At 42.0% G+C, this 25,094-nt stretch overlaps 4 protein-coding genes across 17 annotated transcripts in view; all 4 read left to right on the top strand.

Moving 5' to 3' along the window:
* The window catches only part of LOC106567251 (rap1 GTPase-activating protein 1), a 125,667-nt gene extending 122,902 nt beyond the window's left edge, over positions 1 to 2,765 (top strand). For all 13 annotated transcript variants that reach the window (XM_045693196.2, XM_045693190.2, XM_045693199.2 and 10 more), the window contains one exon: positions 50 to 2,765. The gene's annotated coding sequence lies outside the window, so the exon portion shown is untranslated. The remainder of the gene's footprint in view (positions 1 to 49) is intronic.
* A 3,446-nt stretch (positions 2,766 to 6,211) lies between these two features.
* Positions 6,212 to 11,279, top strand: aurkaip1 (aurora kinase A interacting protein 1). The gene is made up of 4 exons (NM_001141133.1): positions 6,212 to 6,325; positions 7,554 to 7,670; positions 9,807 to 10,276; positions 10,977 to 11,279. Exons 2-4 carry the CDS (start codon positions 7,619 to 7,621, stop codon positions 11,091 to 11,093), a joined length of 639 nt encoding a protein of 212 aa, NP_001134605.1. The 5' UTR covers positions 6,212 to 6,325; positions 7,554 to 7,618; the 3' UTR covers positions 11,094 to 11,279.
* Positions 11,280 to 11,680: 401 nt separating this feature from the next.
* LOC106567254 (matrix remodeling-associated protein 8) lies at positions 11,681 to 22,024 on the top strand. The gene is made up of 10 exons (XM_014136329.3): positions 11,681 to 11,864; positions 14,209 to 14,235; positions 14,441 to 14,746; positions 14,848 to 14,949; positions 15,055 to 15,528; positions 20,567 to 20,731; positions 20,930 to 20,960; positions 21,087 to 21,169; positions 21,326 to 21,379; positions 21,507 to 22,024. Exons 1-10 carry the CDS (start codon positions 11,768 to 11,770, stop codon positions 21,530 to 21,532), a joined length of 1,365 nt encoding a protein of 454 aa, XP_013991804.3. The 5' UTR covers positions 11,681 to 11,767; the 3' UTR covers positions 21,533 to 22,024.
* Positions 22,025 to 23,388: 1,364 nt separating this feature from the next.
* dvl1a (dishevelled segment polarity protein 1a) overlaps positions 23,389 to 25,094 on the top strand; it is a 55,750-nt gene continuing 54,044 nt past the window's right edge. For both annotated transcript variants that reach the window (XM_014136330.3, XM_082960035.1), the window contains exon 1: positions 23,389 to 23,818. In XM_014136330.3, coding sequence (XP_013991805.2) covers positions 23,649 to 23,818 — 170 coding nt within the window. In that variant the 5' untranslated portion in view covers positions 23,389 to 23,648. The remainder of the gene's footprint in view (positions 23,819 to 25,094) is intronic.

Here is a 25,094-nt window from a genome sequence, read left to right as displayed (position 1 = left end):
ATTTTGCTGTCAGCCTTTAGTAAGAGTCTGATGTCTCCTATCCCTAAAGCATTCCCATAAGACACAATCCTTTTGGGAGATGAGACGAGCGCAGGCTTTTGCCGTAACCAATGACGACGATGAGGAGGTGGACCCTGGCCAGCCTGCTGGTCAGTGAGGCCAGACCACCCCTTCCCAGAAGCCCCGGCGGTGGCGTGGGCGGCGGTTGGCATGCCAGGGGAGGAAGTCCTACGCAAACTTTTCCTCAGTGTTGTTTATTTCTGCTCACTCCCTCACCTGTCTGTCTGTACACACATCTTCTGCCTGGCTTTGTGTTTCAGAAGCACTCTTTTTATTACCCATTAAATAAATAGGTTTATTTGTCCCAGTGAACAAATGGTACCTGTGGTTCAGTTTTGTTGAGGCTTACTGTATATAGCCATGCAGATCACACAGTGTAGCCACAGTGCCATTGAACTCTGCCAGAGACTTTGTTAGGGGCATGTTGGTGTTGTCATATGGATTGTACATTATAGTGACAATTTCATTGAACCCATTCAATCTCAAATACCAAATATCCAACAACAAAGATGTGTGCTTTTTAATTAAATGTCCATTATTGGTTGAATACAGTTTATTGTGTTAGTGATTTTTCAGGTAAAGTGATTGTAATGTGTCTATTAGCCATAGCTTTAACTTACTGTATAGAACTGTACAGCCAAAAACAGTTGCTCTGACAGAGTGAATATTTTCTTCTCAATATACAATAACTGGGATATTGTCATCAGAATATACAATGTACTTCAACTCTCACCTGCTCATACTGCAAATTAAAATGAAGATTGACATCTAACAAGAAAGAATGGAAATATAGCCTTGAACCTATAAAATACAGTTTTCCTAAAGCTTCATTATTAATTTATACCCTTATCAACATGGTCAGAAGCAGACAGTAATTGGACAATGCATGGTTTCAGATTATATGTTATATGATCACACTGTTTTTGCACACAGGGTGCTCATTGCTAACTGCTACCGATTTATTATTATTGTGAACCACCGTCATTTTGTGTAATTATAACCTAACAGGCAATTTTAGCTTTGCACTTTGTGTTCACAGAAACAGTTGTTTATTTTGTTGTGTATCAAGCAGGTTACTGAGGTCAGGTATGTAGAGATGTGTTGATGACTACAGGGGTAATTCATAACTGAATTGGATAATGTACCGTATTAGTCCATCCAATCAGCTAGTTTGCCGGTCTAATCTACATTAGAAATCCTGCAGCCTAAGTGTTGCCATCGGTACCCGTGGAGAAATATGTTTGTATTTATTTATTTGGGGATGGGATGGGGGACTACTGTATTATTATACAGTATATTTGCTGTTGATAGATTTCTAGTATATTATGGGAGAGATGTACAGAGATGAATACTACAGTTTGTGCATGTTATACAGTATAATCCTACCCTCCACCCCATGCCAAATCTAATGTAACCTGACAATTACATTTATTTTTGTGAAAATCATGATGGGGTTCTACAGTTCTACATTATACATTTACATACAACTGTTTCTTCTGTTGAGTACTGCCAAATGAACACAGTGTGTGGCATGTACAATTTGAAAAGTATGTTTTAAAATAAATAAAAACTATCCCACACTGTCTGCTCAATAAAAGGGAACAACGCATTACTATGAAGTGACTTGGGGTTGCATTATCATGACAGAGCTGACAAATGTGTGAGGAAAGGTAACTGAGCTAAAGAATTTGAATGTAGAACAGATATTGAACAGATGCTGTATATGTCCATCTAACTAAAATTGCCCTGATAGCTTTTATATTCAACTGCCTTTTGGATATGAGTTCATTCTTAGATCTTTAGTTTGTGAATAATGTTACTGTACACATTCACCTCTTTCCCTAGATCCCTGTTTAAAGATGACTTAAAGAAAGATGCCATTCCTCCTTTGGTATTTCATCCCAGGGTTTATCCTGGCAACAACACGATTCCACACGCCATCATAACATTTGTGACAGTTAAACAATGAAAAGTGTGTAGCCTACTGTTTACCTCTTTATGATTTTCCTGTACTGAATGAAACCGTTGAAGGAATGTCCTATAAATAAGTTATTGAATGTGGCTAACCACCACCAGTCTCTAAAAGTAGAGCGCTGTAAAAGTTGAGGCTCCTCTCCTCCTCTCCTCTTACATAACTGTGCCACATGTACCAGATCAGCATAAATATGATTGAGTCAGTAACTCATCATCATCAAGGGGGGAAGAAATGGTATCAATGCATGAAAAGGACTGAGACAGATGCAGTTTTTTTACAAATAAAAATGATATACTGGCACTACTCGCAACTTCTAACCTTACCTATGTCTTTATGTTAGACTATGCTCTTCGGTCTTCACGTTAGTCCAGTGAACACAGAAAAGCTACATTTCCAATAACTCAGCAGAGTGATGGTGCCCTCCAGTGGTGTACACTTACTTATATGTGCATATTAATGTTTTATGTGAGTTGCTGTGCTTATGGGATAGTCACATTGGAGATGGGGATCTAGTAAAGCACAATGCCGCACTGTCACATGAAGTTACTGGGAATTTAAATGATAAATTATTTAGAAAATGTATGAACACTGCTTCAGTGTGATCTATTCAACAGATTGTATTTGTGTTCTGTTTTATTAGTGTATTCCTGTAAGAAATTAACTTGTAAATATGTTTTCCTTCATTTGTAAATATAGCCAAAATATGAAATAAAGAGCCTGGATTCATTCATATGTCTTACTGAGTTTTCTGCAGAGAATTTTGTTATGTTTAACTCACTACTGTATCTTAAAGTTGTCTGTCTATAAAGGTTTTATGGTCATGGCTAGAATGGATCCAGCTTTGGTCAAATTAATGTCAGAATTAGGAGAATTAGGTGAAAGTTAGGAAAATGGTTAGGGTTAGCTAAAATGTTACGTTAATTTGACAAAAGCTGGATCCCTTCTAGCCATGACCTGGTTTTATGGGAAGCATAGTTTGATGGATCCGTTCCATTTATTTATTTATTTTTTGAATTAACCTTTATTTAACTAGGCAAGTCAGTTAAGAACAAATTCTTATTTACAATGACGGCCTACCAAAAGGCAAAAGACTTCCTGCGGGGACGGGGGCTGGGATTAAAATACATAAATAATATATAAATATAGGACAAAACACACATCACGACAAGAGAGGCAACACAACACTACATAAAGAGAGACCTAAGACAACAGCATAGCAAGGCAGCAACACATGACAACACAGCATGGTAGCAACATAACATGGTAGCAGCACAAAACATGGTACAAGCATTATTGGGCATAGACAACAGCACAAAGGGCAAGAAGGTAGAGACAACAACACATCACACAAAGCAGCCACAACTGTCAGTAAGAGTGTCCATGATTGAGTCTTTGAATGAAGAGATTGAGATAAAACTGTCCAGTTTGAGTGTTTGCTGCAGCTCGTTCCAGTCGCTAGCTGCAGCGAACTGAAAAGACGAGCGACCCAAGGATGTGTGTGCTTTGGGGACCTTTAACAGAATGTGACTGGCAGAACGGGTGTTGTATGTGGAGGATGAGGGCTGCAGTAGATATCTCAGATAGGGGGGAGTGAGGCCTAAGAAGGTTTTATAAATAAGTATCAACTAGTGGGTCTTGCGATGGGTATACAGAGATGACCAGTTTACAGAGGAGTATGGAGTGCAGTGATGTGTCCTGTAAGGAGCATTGGTGGCAAATCTGATGGCCGAATGGTAAAAAACATTTAGCCGCTTGAGAGCACCCTTACCTGCTGATTTCACAGTTAGTTTGACAGCTGGGGTGAAAGAGGAGGGATTACGATAGAGGAAACCAAGTCTAGATTTAACTTTAGCCTGCAGCTTTGATATGTGCTGAGAGAAGGACAGTGTACCGTCTAGCCATACTCCCAAGTACTTGTATGAGGTGACTACGTCAAGCTCTAAACCCTCAGAGGTAGTAATCACACCTGTAGGGAGAAGAGCATTCTTCTTACCAAACCACATAACCTTTGTTTTGGTGTTCAGAACAAGGTTAAAGGTAGAGAAAGCTTGTTGGACACTAAGAAAGCTTTGTTGTAAAGCATTTAACACAAAATCCGGGGAGGGGCCAGCTGAGTATAAGACTGTATCATCTGCATTTAAATGGTTGAGAGAGCTTCCTACTGCCTGAGCTATGCTATTGATGTAAATTGAGAGTGTGGGGCCTAGGATTGAGCCTTGGGGTACTCCCTTGGTGACAGGCAATGGCTGAGACAGCAGATTTTCTGACTTTATACACTGCACTCTTTGAGAGAGGTAGTTAGCAAACCAGGCCAAAGACCCCTCAGAGACACCAATATTCCTTAGCCGGCCCACAAGAATGGAATGGTCTACCATATCAAAAGCTTTGGCCAAGTCAATAAAAATAGCAGCACAACATTGCTTAGAATCAAGGGCAATGGTGACATCATTGAGGACCTTTAAGGTTGCAGTGACACATCCATACCCTGAGCGGAAACCAGATTGCATACCAGAGAGAATACTATAGACACCAAGAAAGCCAGTCAGTTGATTATTGACACGTTTTTCCAACACTTTTGATAAACAGGGCAAAATAGAAATAGGCCTATAACAGTTAGGATCAGCTTGATCTCCCCCTTTAAATAAAGGATGAACCGTGACTGCCTTCCAAGCAATGGGAACCTCCCCAGAAAGGAGAGACAGGTTAAAAAGATTGGAGATAGGCTTGGCGATGATAGGGGCAGCAACCTTAAAGAAGAAAGGGTCTAAACCATCTGACCCAGATGGTTTTTAGGGGTCAAGTTTCAGGAGCTCCTCTAGCACCTCGGAGTCAGTGACTGCCTGAAGGGAGAAACTTTGTAGCGGGGGAGGGGGAAAAAGAGGGAGAATCATCGGGGATAGTCGCATTAGAAGGGGTGGGAGATGTTGGACGGGCAAGGAGGCATGGCTCAGTCAAATATGATTTCTGACTTAAGGAAGTGGTGATTAAAGAGCTCAGCCATGTGCATCTTGTCAGTAACAACCACATCATCAACTTTAAGGGACATGGGCAGCTGTGAGGAGGAGGGTTTATTCTCCAGGTCTTTAACCGTTTTCCAGAACTTCTTGGGGTTAGACCCACAGAGAGAGAACTGCTCCTTAAAGTAACTAACTTTGGCCTTCCGGATAGCCTGAGTGCACTTATTTCTCATTTGCCTGAACGAGAACCAGTCAGCCTGAGTATGCGTGTGCCGACCCTTTGCCAAATGCAATTCTTGAGGTGGGGTAACTGCAAGATCACAGTCGAACCTGGGGCTGAACATGTTTTTAATTCTCATTTTCTTTATGGGGGCGTGTTTGTTAACAATACCACTGAAAATATCAAAAAAGAAGGTCCAAGTGTCTTCGACAGAGGGGATCAAGCTGATTCCATACCATTTTACAGAGGCCAGTTCATGAAGGAAGGCTTGCTCATTAAAGTTTTTTAGCAAGCGTCTATGGCAAATCAGGACAGGTCGTTTCACTGAGCAGCCATTACGAACACAGGCTGTAAAACAGTGATCACTAAGGTCATTACAGAAATCACCAGACTGATACCTATCAGGATTATTTCTGAGGATAACATCAAGAAGAGTAGCCTTTTCTAGGTGTTTGGAGTCATACCTTGTGGGATTGGTAATAATCTGAGAAAGATTTAGGGAGTCCCATTGCTTTAGAACTTGGTCAGGTGGTTTAAGCATGTCCCAGTTTAGGTCACCTAGCAGGACAAATTCAGACTTGGTGTAAGGGGCCGGGAGAGAGCTTAGGGCAGGTAGGGTACAGGCCGGTGCTGATGGAAGACAATTGCACCCAGTAACAGTCAACAAAGAGCTATTTGAAAGTTTAATACTTAAAACCAGAAAATCTAATTGTTTGGCGGCAGACTTGGTGGAGACAATCAAGCACTGAAGGTGATCCTTGGTAAAGATTGCCACTCTCCCACCTTTGGAAGATCTGTCATATTGAAAAAGGTTATAACCAGAAAGGTTAAGATCACTATTGAAAACACTCTTCCTTAACCACGTCTCAGTAATGACCAACACATCTGGATTGTAGCTCTGAACCCACACTTACCATAATAAACCAAATATATACCGTGTATTTTCAAATATTGACCACATTCAGGTCATTACTGAGTCGGAACCATGTCGAAGGAGATTTTGTAACAGGAAAAGAGGAAGAGTGTTTTAGGTGGACCGGAAGTTGTCTCCCGGAGTCACATTGAAAAACGAAAATCCTTGATAACGTTAGTTACGTGTTTAGCTAGTGTCAAGTAAGTCGTTGCGAAAATATTAATTGAATTACCTATTTAATCTTGTGTTGTTAGTACACAGCATAACTTTTTAAACGTGTAAAAACTGTCAGGGATTATTCCCTGTGACGAGTACTCCATGATAGTGTTAGCTAGTTAGCAAGAGAGCTAACAACCAGTCATAGAAATCAACAGAATCTCTAAGCTAACGTGTCAGCAGCTAGCTACTCTTTTTACGCCACTTTGATGTCGAAGTGACTTTTTCGTAGCAGGTTGGGAGAATTTACGCAGTAGATTTAGGATAATTAACGTAGAAGGTCAGGAGACTTGGGTGGTAGCAAAAATGCTTTCATAACGTACTACGAAAATCACCTTGTATCAAAGCGGTATAAAAAGATTGTCTCAGCTAAATAAGTTAAGAGAAATACTATTTTCACGTAACTTCGATACAGTTACGATAGTGACTTTTCGTAGCAGGTTAGGATAATTTACGCAGCATGTTATAATAATTAATGTAGCAGGTTAGGAGACGGAGGTTAACGTTAGGACATAGTAGGTTACGTTTAGCGAAAATACTTTCCTAACCTGCTACGAAAATCACCTTGTATCAAAGCGGTTCGTAGCTATATCAAAGGGGCCACTATCTGAAGTGTAAACTATGGACCAGCAATACACTTCAAATCAAATGTATGCCTTACAGTGAAATGCTTACTTATACAAGCCCTTAACCAACAATGCAGTTTTAAGAAAAATACCTTCAAAAAATAAAGTAACTAATTAAAGAGCAGCAGTGAAATAACAATAGCGAGGCTATATACAGGGGGTACCGGTTAGTCAAGGTAATTGAGATAATGTATGTAGAGGGGGAATGCAAGTAGTCTGGGTAGCCATTTGATTAGATGTTCAGGAGCCTTATGGCTTGGGGGTAGAAGCTGTTTTGAAGCCTCTTGGACCTAGACTTGGCGCACTACCATCTGTAGTGACTTGCGGTTGGAGGCCAAGTAGTTGTCATACCAGGCAGTGATGCAGCCAGTCAGGATGCTCTCGATGGTGCAGCTGTAGAACCTTTTGAGGATCTGAGGACCCATGCCAAATCTTTTCAGTCTCCTCAGGGGGAAAAGGTTTTGTCGTGCCCTCTTCACTACTGTCTTGGTGTGCTTGGACCATATTAGTTTGTTGATGATGTGGACACCAAAGAACTTGAAGGTTTTTACAATTGACATGAATGGTCTCTAACATTTTTCCATAGGGCACGCACTGGAGCAGCCTACAGACTCATTCATTCCTGATGACTCTACTTGAATAACCGTAGATATGTTTATCTCAAGGGTGGCCCCTCGCCTCAGTCTGCTTTGCAGAGCAACTGGTAAGTTTGTCAAGACACACATCAGATCTATAGCTAGCTTAAAGTGGAACTGACAATGTGTTAACTACTTTTCAGATGTGAAACAGACAATCATAATATCAGTAAAAAATATCAAATGACCAGTTTATGCTACAAAACCAACTTTATAAGAGGTTTTAAAACGAGGTTATATTTGACTCAACATTCCATAACGTACACTAAAGTATTGTTGGCAGAATAGATGGATGCAGGTAAATGCATGATAAATATAATTCACCAATACATTTCTTGGTAGTCCACAAAATATTGCTATTAAAGTTGTAATTCACAGCTGGCCTGGTGCATTGTTTGCTGCCTCCATTCGGTTGTTTCGGTTTCCATGACAAAAACGGACAAATGTAACTAAGGCTGGGAATGTGAGTACAATCAAACTAGCATGGGCAATGATCACTAGGCAGTCATAACATAGGCTTGCGTATCTATTTAGGTAGCGTGCTAAAAACACAGCGCCTAACGCTAGCTAGCTAGCTAGCTAGCTAGCTGGGAGGATGTCATGTCACTTTCTCCTCATCGTTTTTTCGGTGGCTATACATAGCTAGAGATCCAGGTGTCATTTGGTTAGTTAGCAAGAACTTCAACGACCTATCCAGTTAGCATATCTCTTGCGATCGCAAATTCACTCATCTCACTTTCGTCTGTGTGCCAGAGCGCTGAAATATGACCGCTGTCAGTAAACGTTGGCAAAACAAATGTTAGTCACGAACGCTCTAGATAACATGTAACCAGCTCTGGCAGGGCGAGTAAAAAGGTCAGAGTGAGGTGTTCTCTCATTTGTGTCGAAGTAGCTAGCTTGCCAACTTTAGCCGCTTAGCTTGGTTGCAGGCAAGCTGCAGAAGGATGAGTAGGCTACAATTCCCGTCGTTTATCAGTGGAATTTTGACGGCCAACTAGCTGAAACAGTTTGAGAGGGTTTATCTAATGTCCCTTCGTTAGATTTGAGCTCATCTTGCTCTGGTTAGCATTAGTTGTTGATGTGCATAACTGAGGGAGAGAGAGCCTACCCTTTCATGGTTGTTTGATCAATAGGACTGTAAAGTTCCCATATGTAAGAGGACTCCTGTGGTATTTACATATTTGCAGAAATCCATTCAGGTGTATTTTGTGGCTTTTGGCGAATGCGTTCTAATGATCTAAAATCGCGCTGTTGCTACTTCCTGTAAACACAGTCCAGTTCAAAGTAAATGATGGCAGGCCCTACTGTCTGTGTAACAGTGTAGGTTCCGTCCCTCTCTTCGCCTCAACCTGGGCTCGAATCAGGGACCCTTGCACACATCAACAACTGACACCCACGAAGCATCGTTACCCATCGCGCCACAAAAGCCGCGGCTCTTGCAACGCGAAACCCTACTTCAAGTCTCAGCGAGTGACGTCACTGATTGAAACGCTATTAGCGCGCAACATCGCTAACTAACTAGCCATTTCACATCGGTTACACCTGTATACACACAGTCCAGTTCAAAGTGAATGATGGCAGGGCTTACTGCCTGTATACACACAGTCCAGTTCAAAGTGAATGATGGCAGGGCTTACTGCCTGTATACACACAGTCCAGTTCAAAGTGAATGATGGCAGGGCCTACTGCCTGTATACACACAGTCCAGTTCAAAGTGAATGATGGCAGGGCTTACTGCCTGTATACACACAGTCCAGTTCAAAGTGAATGATGGCAGGCCTGTGTGGCAAATGGTCTGCTTGCATAAAGGCCTGCTGTAGCTCTGATTGGCTTTGGTAAACTGGTCTGTGTAGACTCTGGTCCTGCATGAGACAGGTGTTTTTATTCTATTTTATTTACTGCGGTGTCTATTAATTGTCCAAATGCATGGCCGATTCCCCACTCTATATTGTTATAACATTTTCCCAAACGCCTTAGTAAAAGCAATTCCCAAACATTCTAAGAATTTATCAAAATGACCATATCTAAGTGCTCGCTTGTCAGAAAATGTTTTAAACAGTGTCATATTCTTCCTGAGGGTGTATATGAACAGATTTTAATACGATTGTATGTTGCTAAAATGCTGTCAGTTCCACTTTAAAGTGTGGCACTATCACTTAAACAGTAAACTGATCCAATTCTGTTTATCCTCCTTCAACGCTCAGGTGCACTTCAGACTCCAGTACAGTCATTGCGTGGATCTCTACTGCCCGTCTTCCCTGCTTGCTGCTCTTCTCTAAATGGAAAACCCAGAAACTATGGAACAGCAGCAGATAACACACAGCCTCCTCAACCCTGGGTGGCACTGGAGCCAGAGCTGGAAGAGTTCCTCGTCCCTCGTAATCTATCAGTGTCCCCACTGGAGAGCTGGCTCTCCCTGCACTACTCCCTCCCTCCCCTGCTAGAGGCTCCTCAGCCCCTGGAGGAAGGAGATGTGATGGTGGACACCAAGGTGTTGCCCCCATTTGCAGTCCCTCTACTGGAGGAGGGTGATGGCTCTGTCACACCCCTCAGCTGTAAGAACGTGCTGGAGATCCGGCGGCGGAAGATGAACAGGCACAAGTACAAGAAGCTGCTGAAACGCACCAAGTTCCTGAGGAGGCGAGTGCTGGAGGGCAGGAGGAAAAAGAAGCAGGTCAGTGTTTTGGTTGGAGATGGAAGGAGAATGTTGTGCTCTTAATTGTTGTTCTTATGAGTATAAACTCTTAAAGGGATTCTCTGGGATGTTGGCAATGAGGCCCTTTATCTACTCCTCCAGAGTCAGATGTACTCCTGGATACCATTTATGTCTCTGTCCAGTATGAAGGAAGTTAGAGGTAGTTTCACAAGCCAATGCTAACTAGGTGTTTGCGCAATGACTGGAAGTCCATCGGTATCTGTTGGATGCTACCTCTAACTTCCTTCAAACTACATTCAGAGACATAAAAATGGTATCCACGAGTTCATTTGACTCTGGGGAAATAGATAACGGGCCCTATTGCTCATTGGGGTAGCAGGTAGCCTAGTGGTTAGAGCGTTGGGCCAGTAACCAAAAGGTTGGTAGATCGAATCCCCGAACTGACAAGGTAAAAATCTGTCGTTCTGCCCCTGAACAAGGCAGTTAACCCACTGTTCCCTGGTAGGCCGTCATTGTACATAAGAATTTGTTCTGACTTGCCTAGTTAAAGGTAAAAAAAACAAAAAAAAGGCTAAATCCTGAAGTATCCCTTTAACTGCTTATCACTCACAGCTTGTGTTACCTCAGTAATAATGTCCCCACTGCTTTGAACAGATTATAACACTTATTACAGTCCCTGTGAGAGCTCTAATAGTGTGTTTTCTGTACTTGTGCGCAGAAACGCTTTGAGAAGGATCTTCAGAGGATCTGGATGAGAGCTGGACTGAAGAAAGCCCCAGAGGGATGGAACACACCCAAAATCTTCATTAAACAGTACAAGTCCAAGAGGGGATGAAGAAGAGTACATGCAAGGCTGAAAGCCTTCTGGCACACCGCTGACTGGCCCACATACTGGGTCATAACAGGACACGTACGCTTTTCCTCAAACACAGCAGAGCAGCCTGCTCTCCTTTGCTACTTGTCAGTGATGTGGACATTTTCCAGATGTTCTCTCCTGTTGAGTGTGATGTTCATTGTAAGTAAGTGAAAATAAACAATAAAGATTTGTTTCCCATCCTTATAATTGTATCTACTCATCTTATTTAATATATCATACCAGTATGTTCATACCTGCTTAGCATAGGCTGCTATATTATGTTATACCTTTTCCGTTGCTATTTTGTGAGAAAAACAGTGAGTGGCAGTATTGTACATCCTCTGTTTCATTGAACTTGGGAGTCTGAAAGATGGTAAGCTGATATAGTCCATTGTTCAGTGAGTGACAGAATGATAAAACAACAAGGTATCATGTGATATTAGGTCAGAAGAAGTTGTCACATTCAAGGATGCCAATGTGAAGCAGGAGACTAGAAGATGCACTCCTCTGTTCACTCTGTCGCAGTGCCAGGAGGTGTAGGGTTTCACAGGCACGTGTAGGAGGGGCATACACTGCTGCTCTACACTCTGGAGAAGTCTTGTCGTTTTGTTGTTGATGAACTTTCTTCAGGTGTTGCTTTCTTCTGTCCGTTGATGCACACACATCACCGTGTTGCAGCCTACCGTCTTTTGTCCCGTCTTTCGAGGAGAAGTTGGAAAAGAAAGATAGACATGTTGCTGCTGTTTCTGAGTAAGTTCCAATTTTTGTTTTTACTATAACGGAACAAAAGCTCCAATGTTAGTTGACCCACGCTAGTTGACCCTGCATCAATGCAGATTCATTTAAATGTATTTAGTATGAGTATAGTATTTATCTATCCTGATGCCTAGTCACTTTACCCTGCCTTTAGGTACAGACAGTATCTACCTCAAATACTTTGTACCCCTGCATCAATGATCTGTTAAATGTACTCCCTATATCACTAAATTCTTGTGTAAACTAGGTAAAGAAGAATGGGTAATCATGTCTGCCCTGGGTATTTGTTGGAGGTTGGGTGCTTTTGTTATGGGTTCACTCCAATGTGTTTTGAGTTAACTGCGGTCAGAGTGGGAGAGTCAGCACAATCCCTGTAGCCTGTCATTATATGTGCCAGTAAATGAGGGAGTGTCTCACCATAAGTGGGCTGGAGTTACTCAAGATACAGGGATTACCACTTAAACTCAATTTAGGGCCTTAGCCTCCTATATTGAATAACATTGTCTATCAAAATGTAGAGTCCGATTTTCATGAATTCTTACTTAAAATTGTAATTAGAATGACAATGTTCATTGAATGATTTACCAATATCGTGGTTGTTGCAGAAATTGGTAGGAAGGAAGCCAATTTATTCTGCGTCCCAAGCGTCCATGCATGCCCTAGCCTAGAGGCAAACTGCGATTACAGGAATGGACAGGAAATTCACACCCTCCTGTTAGGGACGGTTTACACATTCAGAAATTGACTGATTCCAGCCTCGGCATAATGTCAACGAAATGATGCTTATCAGGCAGGATGTGCCTTCTGGAGCAAAGAGTGTCTCTGAATTGACCCTTGTGTATATAGCTGAACCTGCAGCTTGGTTGTGTTATTACAGAGCTGTGCTGTGTGCTCATCAAACTACAGTGTCATTGGGATTGTTTTTCCTGCACATAGTTAAAAAAAATATAGCAAAAGAGCAAAAGAATACAGCATGTACATGTTTTTTTTTACTTAAATAATTTTTCCACCTTCAGTTATGTGTATCATTGCTGTAGCGATTCACCTTCAGATTTAAGTTATTGTGAAAGTGTCAGTCATTAAACATGGCAATTCAGTAGCAGGTAGTTAAATCTTTTTAAGTGTTAGTTTTGTATGTCTGCACCAGAGACCAAGGAGAAATGTACAAGGTTTGATTATTATATGGCAGCAGTGTATGTGCAAACTTTTAGACTGATCCAATAAACCATTGCATTTTTGTTAAAAATTTTGTTTCAAGACTGCCCAAATGTGCCTAACTGGTTTATTAATACATGTTCAAGTTCATAACTGTGCACTCTCAAACAATAGCATGGTATTCTTTCACTGTAATAGCTACTGTAAATTGGATAGTGCCGTTAGATTAACAAGAATTGAAGCGTTCTGCCAAAATCAGATATGTCTATGTCCTGGGAAATGTTCTTATTACTTACAACCTCCTGCTAATCACATTAGCCTACATTAGTTCAACCATCCCGCGGGGGACCTACCGATCCTGTAGAGGTTTTTAACCACTTGATTTGTCAAGTCTCCCTGAGTCATATCACTTTTCCTCATGTGAGGGGCTTCTGTCATATCAGCAGATGAACAAAACACCTGGTATCTACTGTCTCTGAAAACCCCACAACTACCCCTTAAAAACAGCATAGGCCTACTCAAAACTGTTAGGATAACTTGACTTTCCATTTTTATGGTGTTAATTTAAACAAAACATAAGCCTGCCTGCTAAACCTCTAGGATTGAACGAGAATAGCTCCCCTAACATTGGTGTATGAAATACAATAGGCATCTATGATCTAAGTAATGGTCACCCAGTTGTAGCGCTGGGCTGTGGCAGTGGGCACTTTGACTGGTGAGGGCTGGCTGGCTGTGTTTACCCCCAGGACTTTGGCTTTGACAGTTTTTAGCAGGGGGATGAATAGAGCCTCTGTGTTGCTGCCTGGGCTGTATGCTTCTCTCTGCAGCTGGCCCTTAGGTAAACAGCAGATGTAATAGCGCTTAGTGAAAATCTGGGTTAGAACTAGCAGACTTGCTACAGGAATGCCTTCAGTCCCAAAAGGTGAAACATTGAAATATAGAGAAGTGTATATACTTCTCCCTGTTTCATTCTTGCCCCTTCTTGTTTTTCTCTTGACCTATTTTTCACTCTTCCTCCACCCAGTTGTCTCATTGACGCAGCTGTTATACCAGTCAACCTTAACTACTGTATAAGCTATCCGTTCACAACAGCGCAGTGACCACAGCTCTGTGGTCAGCTCAGGTCCAACCCTGCCAGATGGATAGTTATGGTGACAATGGCATTTTCTCTTATTTGTTTCAGTTTCTGCTGTCTTCTTCGTGCCCAGTGGTAAGTCCCCGTAACATGTAACCTTTATTGTATTACACTTTTTTTATTCCCAACATTTATGCATCTATTTGCTGCTTACATTTAGCTTAACTGTGTGATCTCGGGGGGTTTGGTGTTTTCCATGAGCTTGTTGAGAAATGTTTTAATTTTGTGTATTTTTTTCTGTTGCAAAATGTACAAGTAAGTCCTGTGTGTGTTGCGTTAGCATGGGGCCAGAGCAGCAGCAGTCTAGGTGTGGTGGTGGAGGCCCGTAACATCACCCTCCCAGCCGGGACCCAGGCGGTACTGCCCTGCAACAGCCCCCGCATGGTGTGGACCCGGGACCGCCTGAAGGACCGCCAGAGGGTGGTCCACTGGGACCTGGTCCGGAGCATACCAGAGTACTCTGTGGAAAGGATACTGGACATGTCCCCCGGGGTCAAAGAGAGAGTCTACAATGGGTTCAACAAGGGCCGCATAACCATCCCCAAAACCGCCTTCACTGACGGGAACTTCTCCCTTGTCATCAACAGTGAGTTGGCCCCGTGGTATACTGTATGCTCATGACTGTATAGAATATTACACTCATTTATATTAATCGAGAAAATGTAATTGGAATGTGTGTTATGCCAGATGTGGGAGCAGCTGACCGAGGTGTTTATAGTTGTAACCTGCACCACCACTACTGCCAGCTGCACCAATCCATCAAGATACAACTCAACACCACCAAGTTAGGTGACTATCCACAATATGTATCTGAATCATGATGATATGAAAAGTCTTCCATACAGTATCTATTATGCTTAAATCAAAGACGCTATTAACCCTGTTCCATCTCAGCCCGTAAGGAGAAGCGCTACTGGGACGGGGACAAGACTGTGTTTGTGGTGTTGCTGGGGAGCTCAGTGGTGTTGCCGTGTGTGAACCGGCGGCCCCTGTGGACGGAGGGCCAGCAGGAGGACCAGCAGCAGGTAGCCCACTGGGACTGGCAGCCCCCTGGTGTGAGACCTGATTTGGCTGACCGCCTGGTGGACCTGTACGCTTCCGGAGAGCGCAGACAGTATGGACCGCTCTTCCCCATGGATAAGATGAGTGTTTCTGAGGATGCCTTCTCTGTAGGGGACTTCTCTCTGACCATCTCTAACCTGCAGCCCATCGACAAGGGCCTGTACTCCTGCCACCTGCACCACCACTACTGTGGCCTGCAGGAGAGACGCATCTTCAGACTCATGGTGGGGCCTCCACTCCCCCCACCTCCTCTGGTCCTCACTGCAGCTCCTGCTGTCCCCCACGCACTCCCCAATGACGACCCAAGTAAGACACTCAGCATATCCCTTTCTCTTAGGATTTATTCTCTGATTGGAAGTGTGAACCATTTTTAAACTTCATTAGAACATGGTGGGCATAGTTAGAATAAAGCCCTTTAAAGCCATATAAATCCTTCTATCTTCTCTCTATATTCTCTTTCACATTTTCCCTGAGCTTCGTTTTCCCTAATCTGATTGGTGTGTGTGTCTGCCTGTCTTTACAGCAGCCTGTGTGTAACTGAGACCACTGTTGCTGGGGTATATTTATGGGTCATATTTATAGGCATTTTTGGTCAGTTATGTCAGTGCATCTTTGTGCCAGATCTCTTCTCAAACTTTTTCTCTGTCTGCACAAGAGGAAGGGGGAGAGAAGGAGGGAATGAAGGAGTGGGTGAAAGAGGCAACAAAAGAAACAGATGGAGAAAAAGAGGGTGAGAGAAAAAGAATGAAAGAATACATTTGGCCGCAGATGAGCTGACAGGGAGGGGAAGAGAGCATTGAGAGCTCTAGAGTGTCGAGAAAGGGAAGGGGTTTTGTTTGGGGAATCTGACTGTTGGCTGCAGGCAGCCTGTCTGAAAGTCTGTCTGAAAGGCCCCTAATTGGCCAAAACGGAAGTGCTGTTATTTTCATTGGAGACCTTTTTCATTTTTCTGTAGTTGAGCAAATGGCTTAGTTTACAGGAGGAGCCATTACAGCTCAACAGGGGCAGTAAAGCCAGACTCCAGGGGAAGGAGGGCGCATGGTGAGGCTTTGCAACTGGTGAATTGGGATTTCTGTTAGTCTCTTTTAAGTTTCATTATCTCTCTACAGTAACCTGTATACAGAGCAGTCTCTCTCCATCACTAGTCTGATTCTCTCCTTCTCTCTGGCCCTCTGGCTGGGGCGTGTTTATCAGCAAAAGGAGGAAGTGTGCTACATCTGTTCAGCAGCTGGGAGATGAAAGGAAACAGTGGGGGAGGGGTTGGCAGGGGTTGGTTCTGTGTTAGATGTGGATCCTCCTTTGTCCTTTTAAGATGGCTTGATCCATTTAACAGCATTGTAAAGTATGCAGGGAAGAAATTCACGTGGATCAATGCAGACATGTCTTGAGTTCTTTCCTTTGATTTTTACTTTTTGACTTCAGCTTTCTTCTACTTAGTTGTGTTTTTCCTTTGTTAAATCCAGCCAACTCTTATATGCATCCTCTGCAATCGCAACAGCCGTTATCCCACTTTTTTGTTACACTGTAATCATTTATGGCAAGCTAAAGTAGAGCTCGGTGTTGTTGTGAGCACCAGAACCTGGGTAAGTCAGCAAAAGCATTTAGAATAGAAAATCACCAAAAATGCAGACCAGGTCGGATTCCTTCAGCTCATTGGCTTGCTAATTAACCACAGTGTTTCAACAAGACTAAAACCACTCACTGTGTGACCTCTGCACAGCACACGTCACGTTGTGTTTCTGCGTGTAAGTTCTTGTCTGATCTGTCAGGGGAATGGAAACAGGCAACAGCTGAGATACGGAGAGAGGCAACAGTGGGGGAGAGGGAACAGTGGGGAGAGGGAACAGTGGGGAGAGGGAACAGTGGGAGAGAGGGAACAGTGATGGGAGAGAGGGAACAGTGATGGGAGAGAGGGAACAGTGATGGGAGAGAGGGAACAGTGATGGGAGAGAGGGAACAGTGATGGGAGAGAGGGAACAGTGATGGGAGAGAGGGAACAGTGATGGGAGAGAGGGAACAGTGATGGGAGAGAGGGAACAGTGATGGGGGAGAGGGAACAGTGATGGGAGAGAGGGAACAGTGATGGGAGAGAGGGAACAGTGATGGGAGAGAGGGAACAGTGATGGGAGAGAGGGAACAGTGATGGGAGAGGGGGAACAGTGATGGGAGAGGGGGAACAGTGATGGGAGAGGGGGAACAGTGGGAGAGAGGAAACAGTGGGGGAGAACTGAGGCAAGACTAATTGTTCTCCAGAGATAGTTGACCTTGACACTGCAGTTTCATGCATATTAACAACATTCAAAACAGACAAGAGATAATTAGCAACTCTGATGCCACTTGGGAAGTGTTAAATTCGATTAATTCCATACAATTTGTTCTGTAAGACTGGTGCAGTTTGCAAGATCCACCCAGGGATGGTATCTGTCCTCTGCTCATTTCTTATTTGAAGCCTGCCTCAAGCTAATACCTATCCTCAGGCTAGTTTAATCACTCACGATGCGTCATAACATACAGTACCAGTCAAAAATTTGGACGCACCTACTTATTCAAGGGTTTTTTCTTTATTTTTACTATTTTCTACATAGTTTTGATGTCTTTACTATTATTCGACTATGAAATAACACACATGGAATCATGTAGTAACCAAAAAAGTGTTAGACAAATCAAAATATATTTTATATTTGAGATTCTTCAAAGTAGCCACCCTTTGCCTTGATGACAGCTTTGCACACTCTTGGCATTCTCTCAACCGGCTTCATGAGGTAGTCACCTGGAATGCAAGTTAACAGGTGTGCAAGTTAACAGGTGTTAATTTGTGGAATTTCTGCATTTGTGCGTTTGAGCCAATCAGTTGTGTTGTTACACGATAGGATTGGTATACAGAAGATAGCCCAATTTGGTAAAAGACAAAGTCCATATTATGGTAAGAACAGCTCAAATAAGCAAAGAGAAATGACAGTCCATCATTACTTTAAGATATGAAGGTCAGTCAATCCAGAAAATGTCAAGGACTTTGAAAGTTTCTTCAAGTGCAGTCGAAAAAACCCCATCAAGTGCTATGATGAAACTGGCTCTCATGAGGACCGCCACAGGAAATGAAGACCCAGAGTTACCTCTGCTGCAGAGGATAAGTTCATTAGAGTTAACTGCACCTCTGATTTCAGCCCAAATAAATGCTACAGAGTTCCACTGTTCAGAGGAGACTGCGTGAATCAAGCCTTCATGGTTGAATTGCTGCAAAGAAACCACTACTAAATGACACCAATAATAAGAAGAGACTTGCTTGGGCCAAGAAACAAGATCAATGGGCATTAGATAAGGTCATTAGAGTAAACTGCACCTCAGATTGCAGCCCGAATAAATGCTTCACAGAGTTCAAGTAACAGACGCATCTCAGCATCAACTGTTGAGAAGAGAGTGCGTGAATCAGGCCTTCATGGTCAGATTGATACAAAGAAACCCGTACTAAAGGACACCAATAATAAGAAGAGACTTGCTTGGGCCAAGCAAGGTGTGATGGTGTGGGAGTGCTTTGCTGGCGACACTGTGATTTATTTAGAATTCAAGGCACACTTAACCAGCATTGCTACCACAGCATTCTGCATCGATACGCCATCCCATCTGGTTTGCGCTTAGTGGTACTATCATTTGTTTTTCAACAGGACAATGACCCAACACACCTCCAGGCTGTGTAAGGGCTATTTGACCAAGAAGGAGAGTAATGAAGTGCTGCATCAGATAACCTGGCCTCCACAATCACCCAACCTCAAGCCAATTGAGATGGTTTTGGATGAGTTGGACCGCAGAGTGAAGGAAAAGCAGCCAACAAGTGCTCAGCATATGTGGGAACTCCTTCAAGACTGTTGGAAAAGCATTCCAGGTGACTACCTCATGAAGCTGGTTGAGAGAATGCCAAGAGTGTGCAAAGCTGTCAAGGCAAAGGGTGGCTACTTTGAAGAATCTAAAATATATTTTGATTTGTTGAACACTTTTTTGGTTACTATGTGATTCCATATGCATTATTTCATAGTTTTGATGTCTTCACCATTATTCTACAATGTAGAAAATAGTAAAAATAAAGAAAAACCCTTAAATGAGTAGGTGTGTCCAAACTTTTGACTGGTACTGTATCTGCGGATGGGCCAAGGAGAACAGATTTAAAAGAAACAAATGCCTCTAGGTGATGGAAAGCAAAGGTATTTTAGTGTCATCAGCCTTCCCAGGCTTGGTTAATACAGGTCTCCACCATCATTATCCCCAATGACTATCATTTCTGTTCTCACCCCAGCAGGTGAGAGAGACCTGTGTAACAGTGGCAAGCTGATTGATGGTTATGGTGCAGTAATTGTGTAATGGGAAGGTATGGTACATGTTGTTGTGTGCAGACGGTTTAAGAAGATCCTAGCCAGTGGAAGAAACACCTCAGTGAGGGAAGTAACAATTTGATATGCCAATTTGTAATAGCTATTTTTGTTGATTTAAATCACATGGTTTTTACAGTTAGCAAATCCCGTTCTCCCCGTGTCTGTTATTTTGCTTAATTAATTGTCTGAAACCTGGCAGAAGTGGTGTTTGTGTTGCACAGAGCATGACTGTGAGGTGAGTGTTGTCAAATGTCTGTTTACACTGACCAGTCAGACTGGTGGAGTTTCAGGGACTGAGAGAGACAGCAACAGCTAGGGTTCATTCGTTATACTTTGCAAAACGTTTATGAGAAAAGGTAAATATCTGGAAAACTAGTTTGGACAGGCTGACCGCACATAACATAATTCCTCCCCTCAGTCCTTCCTTTCCTCCCTCTCCTCTTTCTTGGTTAATCGGTATTTCTGTTTTTAAGGTATGCAAGTCATTACAGCTGAACCAGGTCAACTCTTCCTTTCCTCACGGTTTCTGAAAGAAAACCACCCTAAAAATAGTGCCACAATTGTTTTTCAATGATGCAGAAAAAACATGTAATTGTCATTCAAAATGCAATATCAATGGCAAACTGAGTGTACAAAACATTATGAACACCTGCTCTTTCAATGACAGACTGACTGGGTGAAATCTATGATCCCATGATTGATTGTCACCTGTTAAATCTGCTTCAATCAGTGTAGATGATGGGGAGGAGCCCGATGAAAGAAGGATTTTTAAGCCTTGAGACAAGTTGGGGGGGGGTTATGTTTTATACACTCAGTTCAAATTAAACAGTATCTATTGGTTATATACTATCATTAATTTCACTCAACATGGATAAAACAAAATGTGACTAATATAATGTTCCACCGCCAGCCTGTGTTTATAACACAATGAGTGTTAATAGCAGACCAGTGAACCCACAGTGTTGTCCTTACACCTTCAGGCCACAACGTGGTTGAACTTGAGAGGCCACGAGTATTCAACGTGATCCTCCCTGAGCACCGAGGGCACTTCTTCCAGCAGCTGGGTTACATCCTGGCTACCTTCTTCCTCCTAGCCTTCATCATCACAACAGTCATTGTGCTTACCCGACGACGCAGAGAGAGAGGTAGTGTGTGTGTGGGTGTCTCTACTGTATGTATCTCTGCATGTCTCTTTATCACACACACACACACTTTGAATGTCCTCAATTTACACACTTTATATTTCTATAAATGTCCTTGATTTAATATTTAAATCAGTTGAATGTCTGTGTGATTTTGTGACCTGTAAATGGTATGTTAAAGGTGTGTTCATCTTGTTTTAGGGCTGGAGTATGACCTGCAAAGATCTAAACGGTGAGAACCGATTTAGTAAGATGGTCAGCGGTCACACTTGATAATGAGAATATTACTCATTTTAAGGAGGACCTGAACTCACTGAACTTTTACGACTAACCACCTCCCTCTCTTACTGGTAAACAGGAGGGGTCATGTGACTGGCCATGAGGACATTGCATTGGACGCCACGGAGCTGAAGGTCTGCAACCAGGAACACCTGAATTCAGGTAAGGCTCCCATGCTACCTGCAGGCCCTACCTCATATAGACTAGAGTTTGAACAGGGCGACTCATATCAATAATGGCTGTCGCTGCACAGAGCTCATACCGTACATCATGACATGTCAAATTGAATGACCAACCCTTTTGCATTTCTATCCTTAGATTACAAAAACAACTTACTGAAAGAGAGAGATATGTCCAAAGACCGCAATAAAGGTAATTGTATGTGACATTGTGTTACAAACAACAATTTCATGCCTAATTGAATGGCTTTCTTTTTGCTAATGTCACTTCTCATTTCTTTCCTATTATTCTCTTCCCTCCTCCATATCTCTCTCTCTAGAAATCGATGGAAAGTTGTGGAAGTGAGACAGAAATAGCTGATATGCTGCTGGCTGGTCCAGGGCAGACATACAGGATAAGGAAGTAAAGGATTATAATGTTGGAATTCAAAGCGGAGGACGGGGGGGGGGGGGCTTTCTCTTTCTATAGACACCCCCTTACCAAACTCTCTTACCAAAACTTTTCTATTGCTGCGGCAGTCAATTTTCATACTGGTAAAGTCTGTATTCTGATCTGCTGTGATTTCAACATGGCTAAATATGTCTTCAATTTTGTATTACACAGATATTTGATGTCAAGTATTTTATATAACAAAAACACAGTGTACTGTACAACCTTCCTTTTTGTATGTAACAAAACACTTTCTATCACTGTATTCCTTTTATTCACTCTTCAAACTTTTCATTTTCAGAATGCATGTTGTCTTTGTGTGTGGGAAAACTGTCATGTTCCATTTATGATTTCAGAGCTCAGCAAGCTCATAACGTTTGAGTATGTTTATTAAAATATTTGCACAAACCTTGCTGTAATTTACTGTTAACACATTACATTCAGCCAACGTGTCCTTTCTGTAAAGGGTCATAAGTAGTTTATAGCCAGGCTTTTAATTATTCATTGGTAGATTGCTTATAAATTAGTAATAAGCCGTTATAACTGTATCCTTACCAAGTCCATTTGTGATTGATGATCATGGACCACAAAGAAGGCTATACATGTAATGGAACTCAGGAAAACAAGCCTTGACCAGAATCCAGATGTGTTTTTTAGGAACGCATGTTAGGATATGTCCGTTTGTATGCGAGTGATTGTCTATTTGTGTAATGCAGGCTTGCAATACACTGTAAAGTTTGGAGCTGTCAAGTTGACAAGCCAATGAATCTTGCAATCTTGGTTATTAGGATTTGTGTAGAAACGAGAACGAAGAGGACTAAGTAAGTTTGTAGAAGATGTCATATGTTTCAATTACTGTAATTGGATAAAGGGTCCTGACACTCTCAGTTTGGAAGCTTTACTTACAAGCAAGTTATCTGTGCAGTAGCATGCTGGTTCATTATCTTCGCTCTAATAAAGATTAATAAGAAAACAATACTGGGTTGACCATTATTTAATAATTGTATTACAAAGTGTGCGTTGTGTTACTATTGTATGAATAGGAAGAAAATATAAAGCCAAGCCCATTGCTTAAAATTATTGGTTAAATAAGATTTTCTTGAAGAGAGAGCTTATCAAGAAAAATTCAAATGAACCTTATTCAAGAAAATAACTTTTGGCATTAATGGTCAAGAGTATTTGCTGGTGGAGGTTAGAAACCACCATTCATTCCATAGCTTTCAATCCGTTTCTGTAGATAGACGCTGCTGCCACTGTACAAGACTACCACCTACTGACAAATTGGACGGAAAGGTGATCAAGAAAATCTGTACATCTTGATGATAATATTGTTAATTATAATTATTGTAATGAATTAGTAATTATTACATTGATTTACAGTGATATCGGATGTTAGATATATTGTATCCAGGTTGTAATAATTAGATGACTGTAAAGAAGGCTAATAATAACGAAGATAATGATTTAATATAATTAGTAATATATAATTTTAGTAATCAATATAATTATCAATATTATCAACAGTTAAAACTATTACTGAAAATCCCCACCAAAGGTTTACTGAATAGAGTGTGTCCTCCAAACCCTTCTTTCTTTATGGTGCAGACTGCAGTACACTATCTGTGACTAGTACCATATAATGGAGAACATTAGCAGTCTAGCCTCAACACACCACTAGATGACAGCACTGTCTAACGAATTACTAGAAAAATGGAAATATTCCCAACTCGATATCGCAAGGATGTGGACCGTCCCTTCCTGTTTTAGTACCGAGAGAGCCACCGTACCGAGACACATTGGAGCTGGAATACAGTCACTTAGAACTCGATTATGTCTGGATTTCTACTTAATTTATCAAAGACAAGGTTATTTATTTTCCAGCGTGAGGTCTACAGTTATATTTATTAATGCTGTCACGGCAGCATTTCGTCTTAGACAGATAGATAGACAGATAGCCTCATAAACCTATTTATTATTGCACTGCCAACCCTTGTTCCTTTCCTGTGTCAATGATTGTCCTACCCTCACTCTCATGGCGGAGACTAAAATAATATATCACATTGACGAGGAGGAGACTCCTTATCTAGTGAAATTATCCGTTTCTCCCGAGAAAGTCACTTTAGCGGATTTTAAAAATGTCCTTAACAATCGTCCGGTCAATAGCTACAAATTCTTTTTCAAATCCATGGACCAGGATTTTGGGTAAGTAGCCACCATGAAAGCTTACAATTTCTTCGACGTGTATGTTGTAGTCTTGTTATTTATTTTCTATCATAGAAGTAAACATGTAGCCCAGCCCTGGTTGGTTACACTGACAACCATGTGTCCAATTTCACAACAAAGGTTGCAACATTATAACATTCGCTCAGGACTGTGCGGTGTCTAATCTGCTGTTGGCACCTGTTCATTCATTGTATCCAATGCGCAATAGAACAGATCCTCCTTTGAAGTTCGGACCCGTCACACCAATATCCCATGATGACATTTAACATGATCCGCTTACATTGTTGTCGATGTTGGTTGTGAGGTGACTGTAGCCTCGACGTTTATAAGGCTGAGCTGTGTTGTCATCATCATGTAATAAGCATATCTAACATGATATGTTACGTGGACAAAAGCCTCCACATGTTTGCTGTTTGGCACTAGCTCGGGATCGATTCCACATTAATTATTGCCAGACAGGTTTATCTTGTGTGTTTATGACTTTGTAGCACGTATGTGAATAGGGAATACAGAGAGAAGAGCAGAACAAGTAGAATGGAGATTGATGCCGATAATGGTCACATAGCCTAACTGTTGCCAATCATGCTTTTCAGGAGACAGCCATCAAACGTGACTGCATGACTATATGATGACAACTTTGACATATATATGTCTTGTTAATCTTACTTAATGTAATAAAATAGGCTATTGCATTTAATCTGATGCGTCAAGTAAGCTTCTCAAATATTCCAATTGACTGAATTGTCACAGTAGGGATCATGTAATCTCCACCCGGCACAGCCAGAAGCGGACTGGCCACCCCTCATAGTCTGGTTCCTCTCTAGGTTTCTTCCTAGGTTTTGGCCTTTCTAGGGAGTTTTTCCTAGCCACCGTGCTTCTACACCTGCATTTTTTACTGTTTGGGGTTTTAGGCTGGGTTTCTGTACAGCACTTTGAGATATCAGCTGATGTAAGGGCTATATAAATACATTTGATTTGATGTATCCCTCTCATGGCCCTCTGTCTTACAGGCACGAGCACGCGCACGAACACACACACACACACACACACACACATACACATCGTTTACATACAAAGGTAATATCCTCCGATGCTAGGCAGAAGGTGAACCAAGCGAACATGGAAAACACAACGCGCCATGTGCTCGTCATACATGTTACAACGAATAGGTTTAACATCACCTCTTTGGTTTAAAAGCTTAGTCTTCGTTGTTTGGATTTGACAATTTTTGTCATTTTGCCATGGGACTGTAGGC

Source organism: Salmo salar, chromosome 13, assembly GCF_965601325.2.
Source record: "Salmo salar chromosome 13, fSalSal1, whole genome shotgun sequence".
Classification (NCBI taxonomy): Eukaryota; Metazoa; Chordata; class Actinopteri; order Salmoniformes; family Salmonidae; genus Salmo; species Salmo salar.
The sequence above is the reverse complement of the archived record's forward strand: the minus strand, read 5'-3'. Positions and strand labels throughout refer to the sequence as shown.

Bases quoted from the DNA above. Each gene is read 5' to 3' on its own strand.
- LOC106567254 (XM_014136329.3), top strand. From the start codon at position 11,768: ATGCACACACATCACCGTGTTGCAGCCTACCGTCTTTTGTCCCGTCTT. The intron at 15,529-20,566 runs GTAAGACACTCA...TTACACCTTCAG, and splicing joins ACTCCCCAATGACGACCCAA to GCCACAACGTGGTTGAACTT. The intron at 20,961-21,086 runs GTGAGAACCGAT...ACTGGTAAACAG, and splicing joins GACCTGCAAAGATCTAAACG to GAGGGGTCATGTGACTGGCC.
- aurkaip1 (NM_001141133.1), top strand. From the start codon at position 7,619: ATGTTTATCTCAAGGGTGGCCCCTCGCCTCAGTCTGCTTTGCAGAGCA. The intron at 7,671-9,806 runs GTAAGTTTGTCA...TTCAACGCTCAG, and splicing joins TCTGCTTTGCAGAGCAACTG to GTGCACTTCAGACTCCAGTA. The intron at 10,277-10,976 runs GTCAGTGTTTTG...ACTTGTGCGCAG, and splicing joins GCAGGAGGAAAAAGAAGCAG to AAACGCTTTGAGAAGGATCT.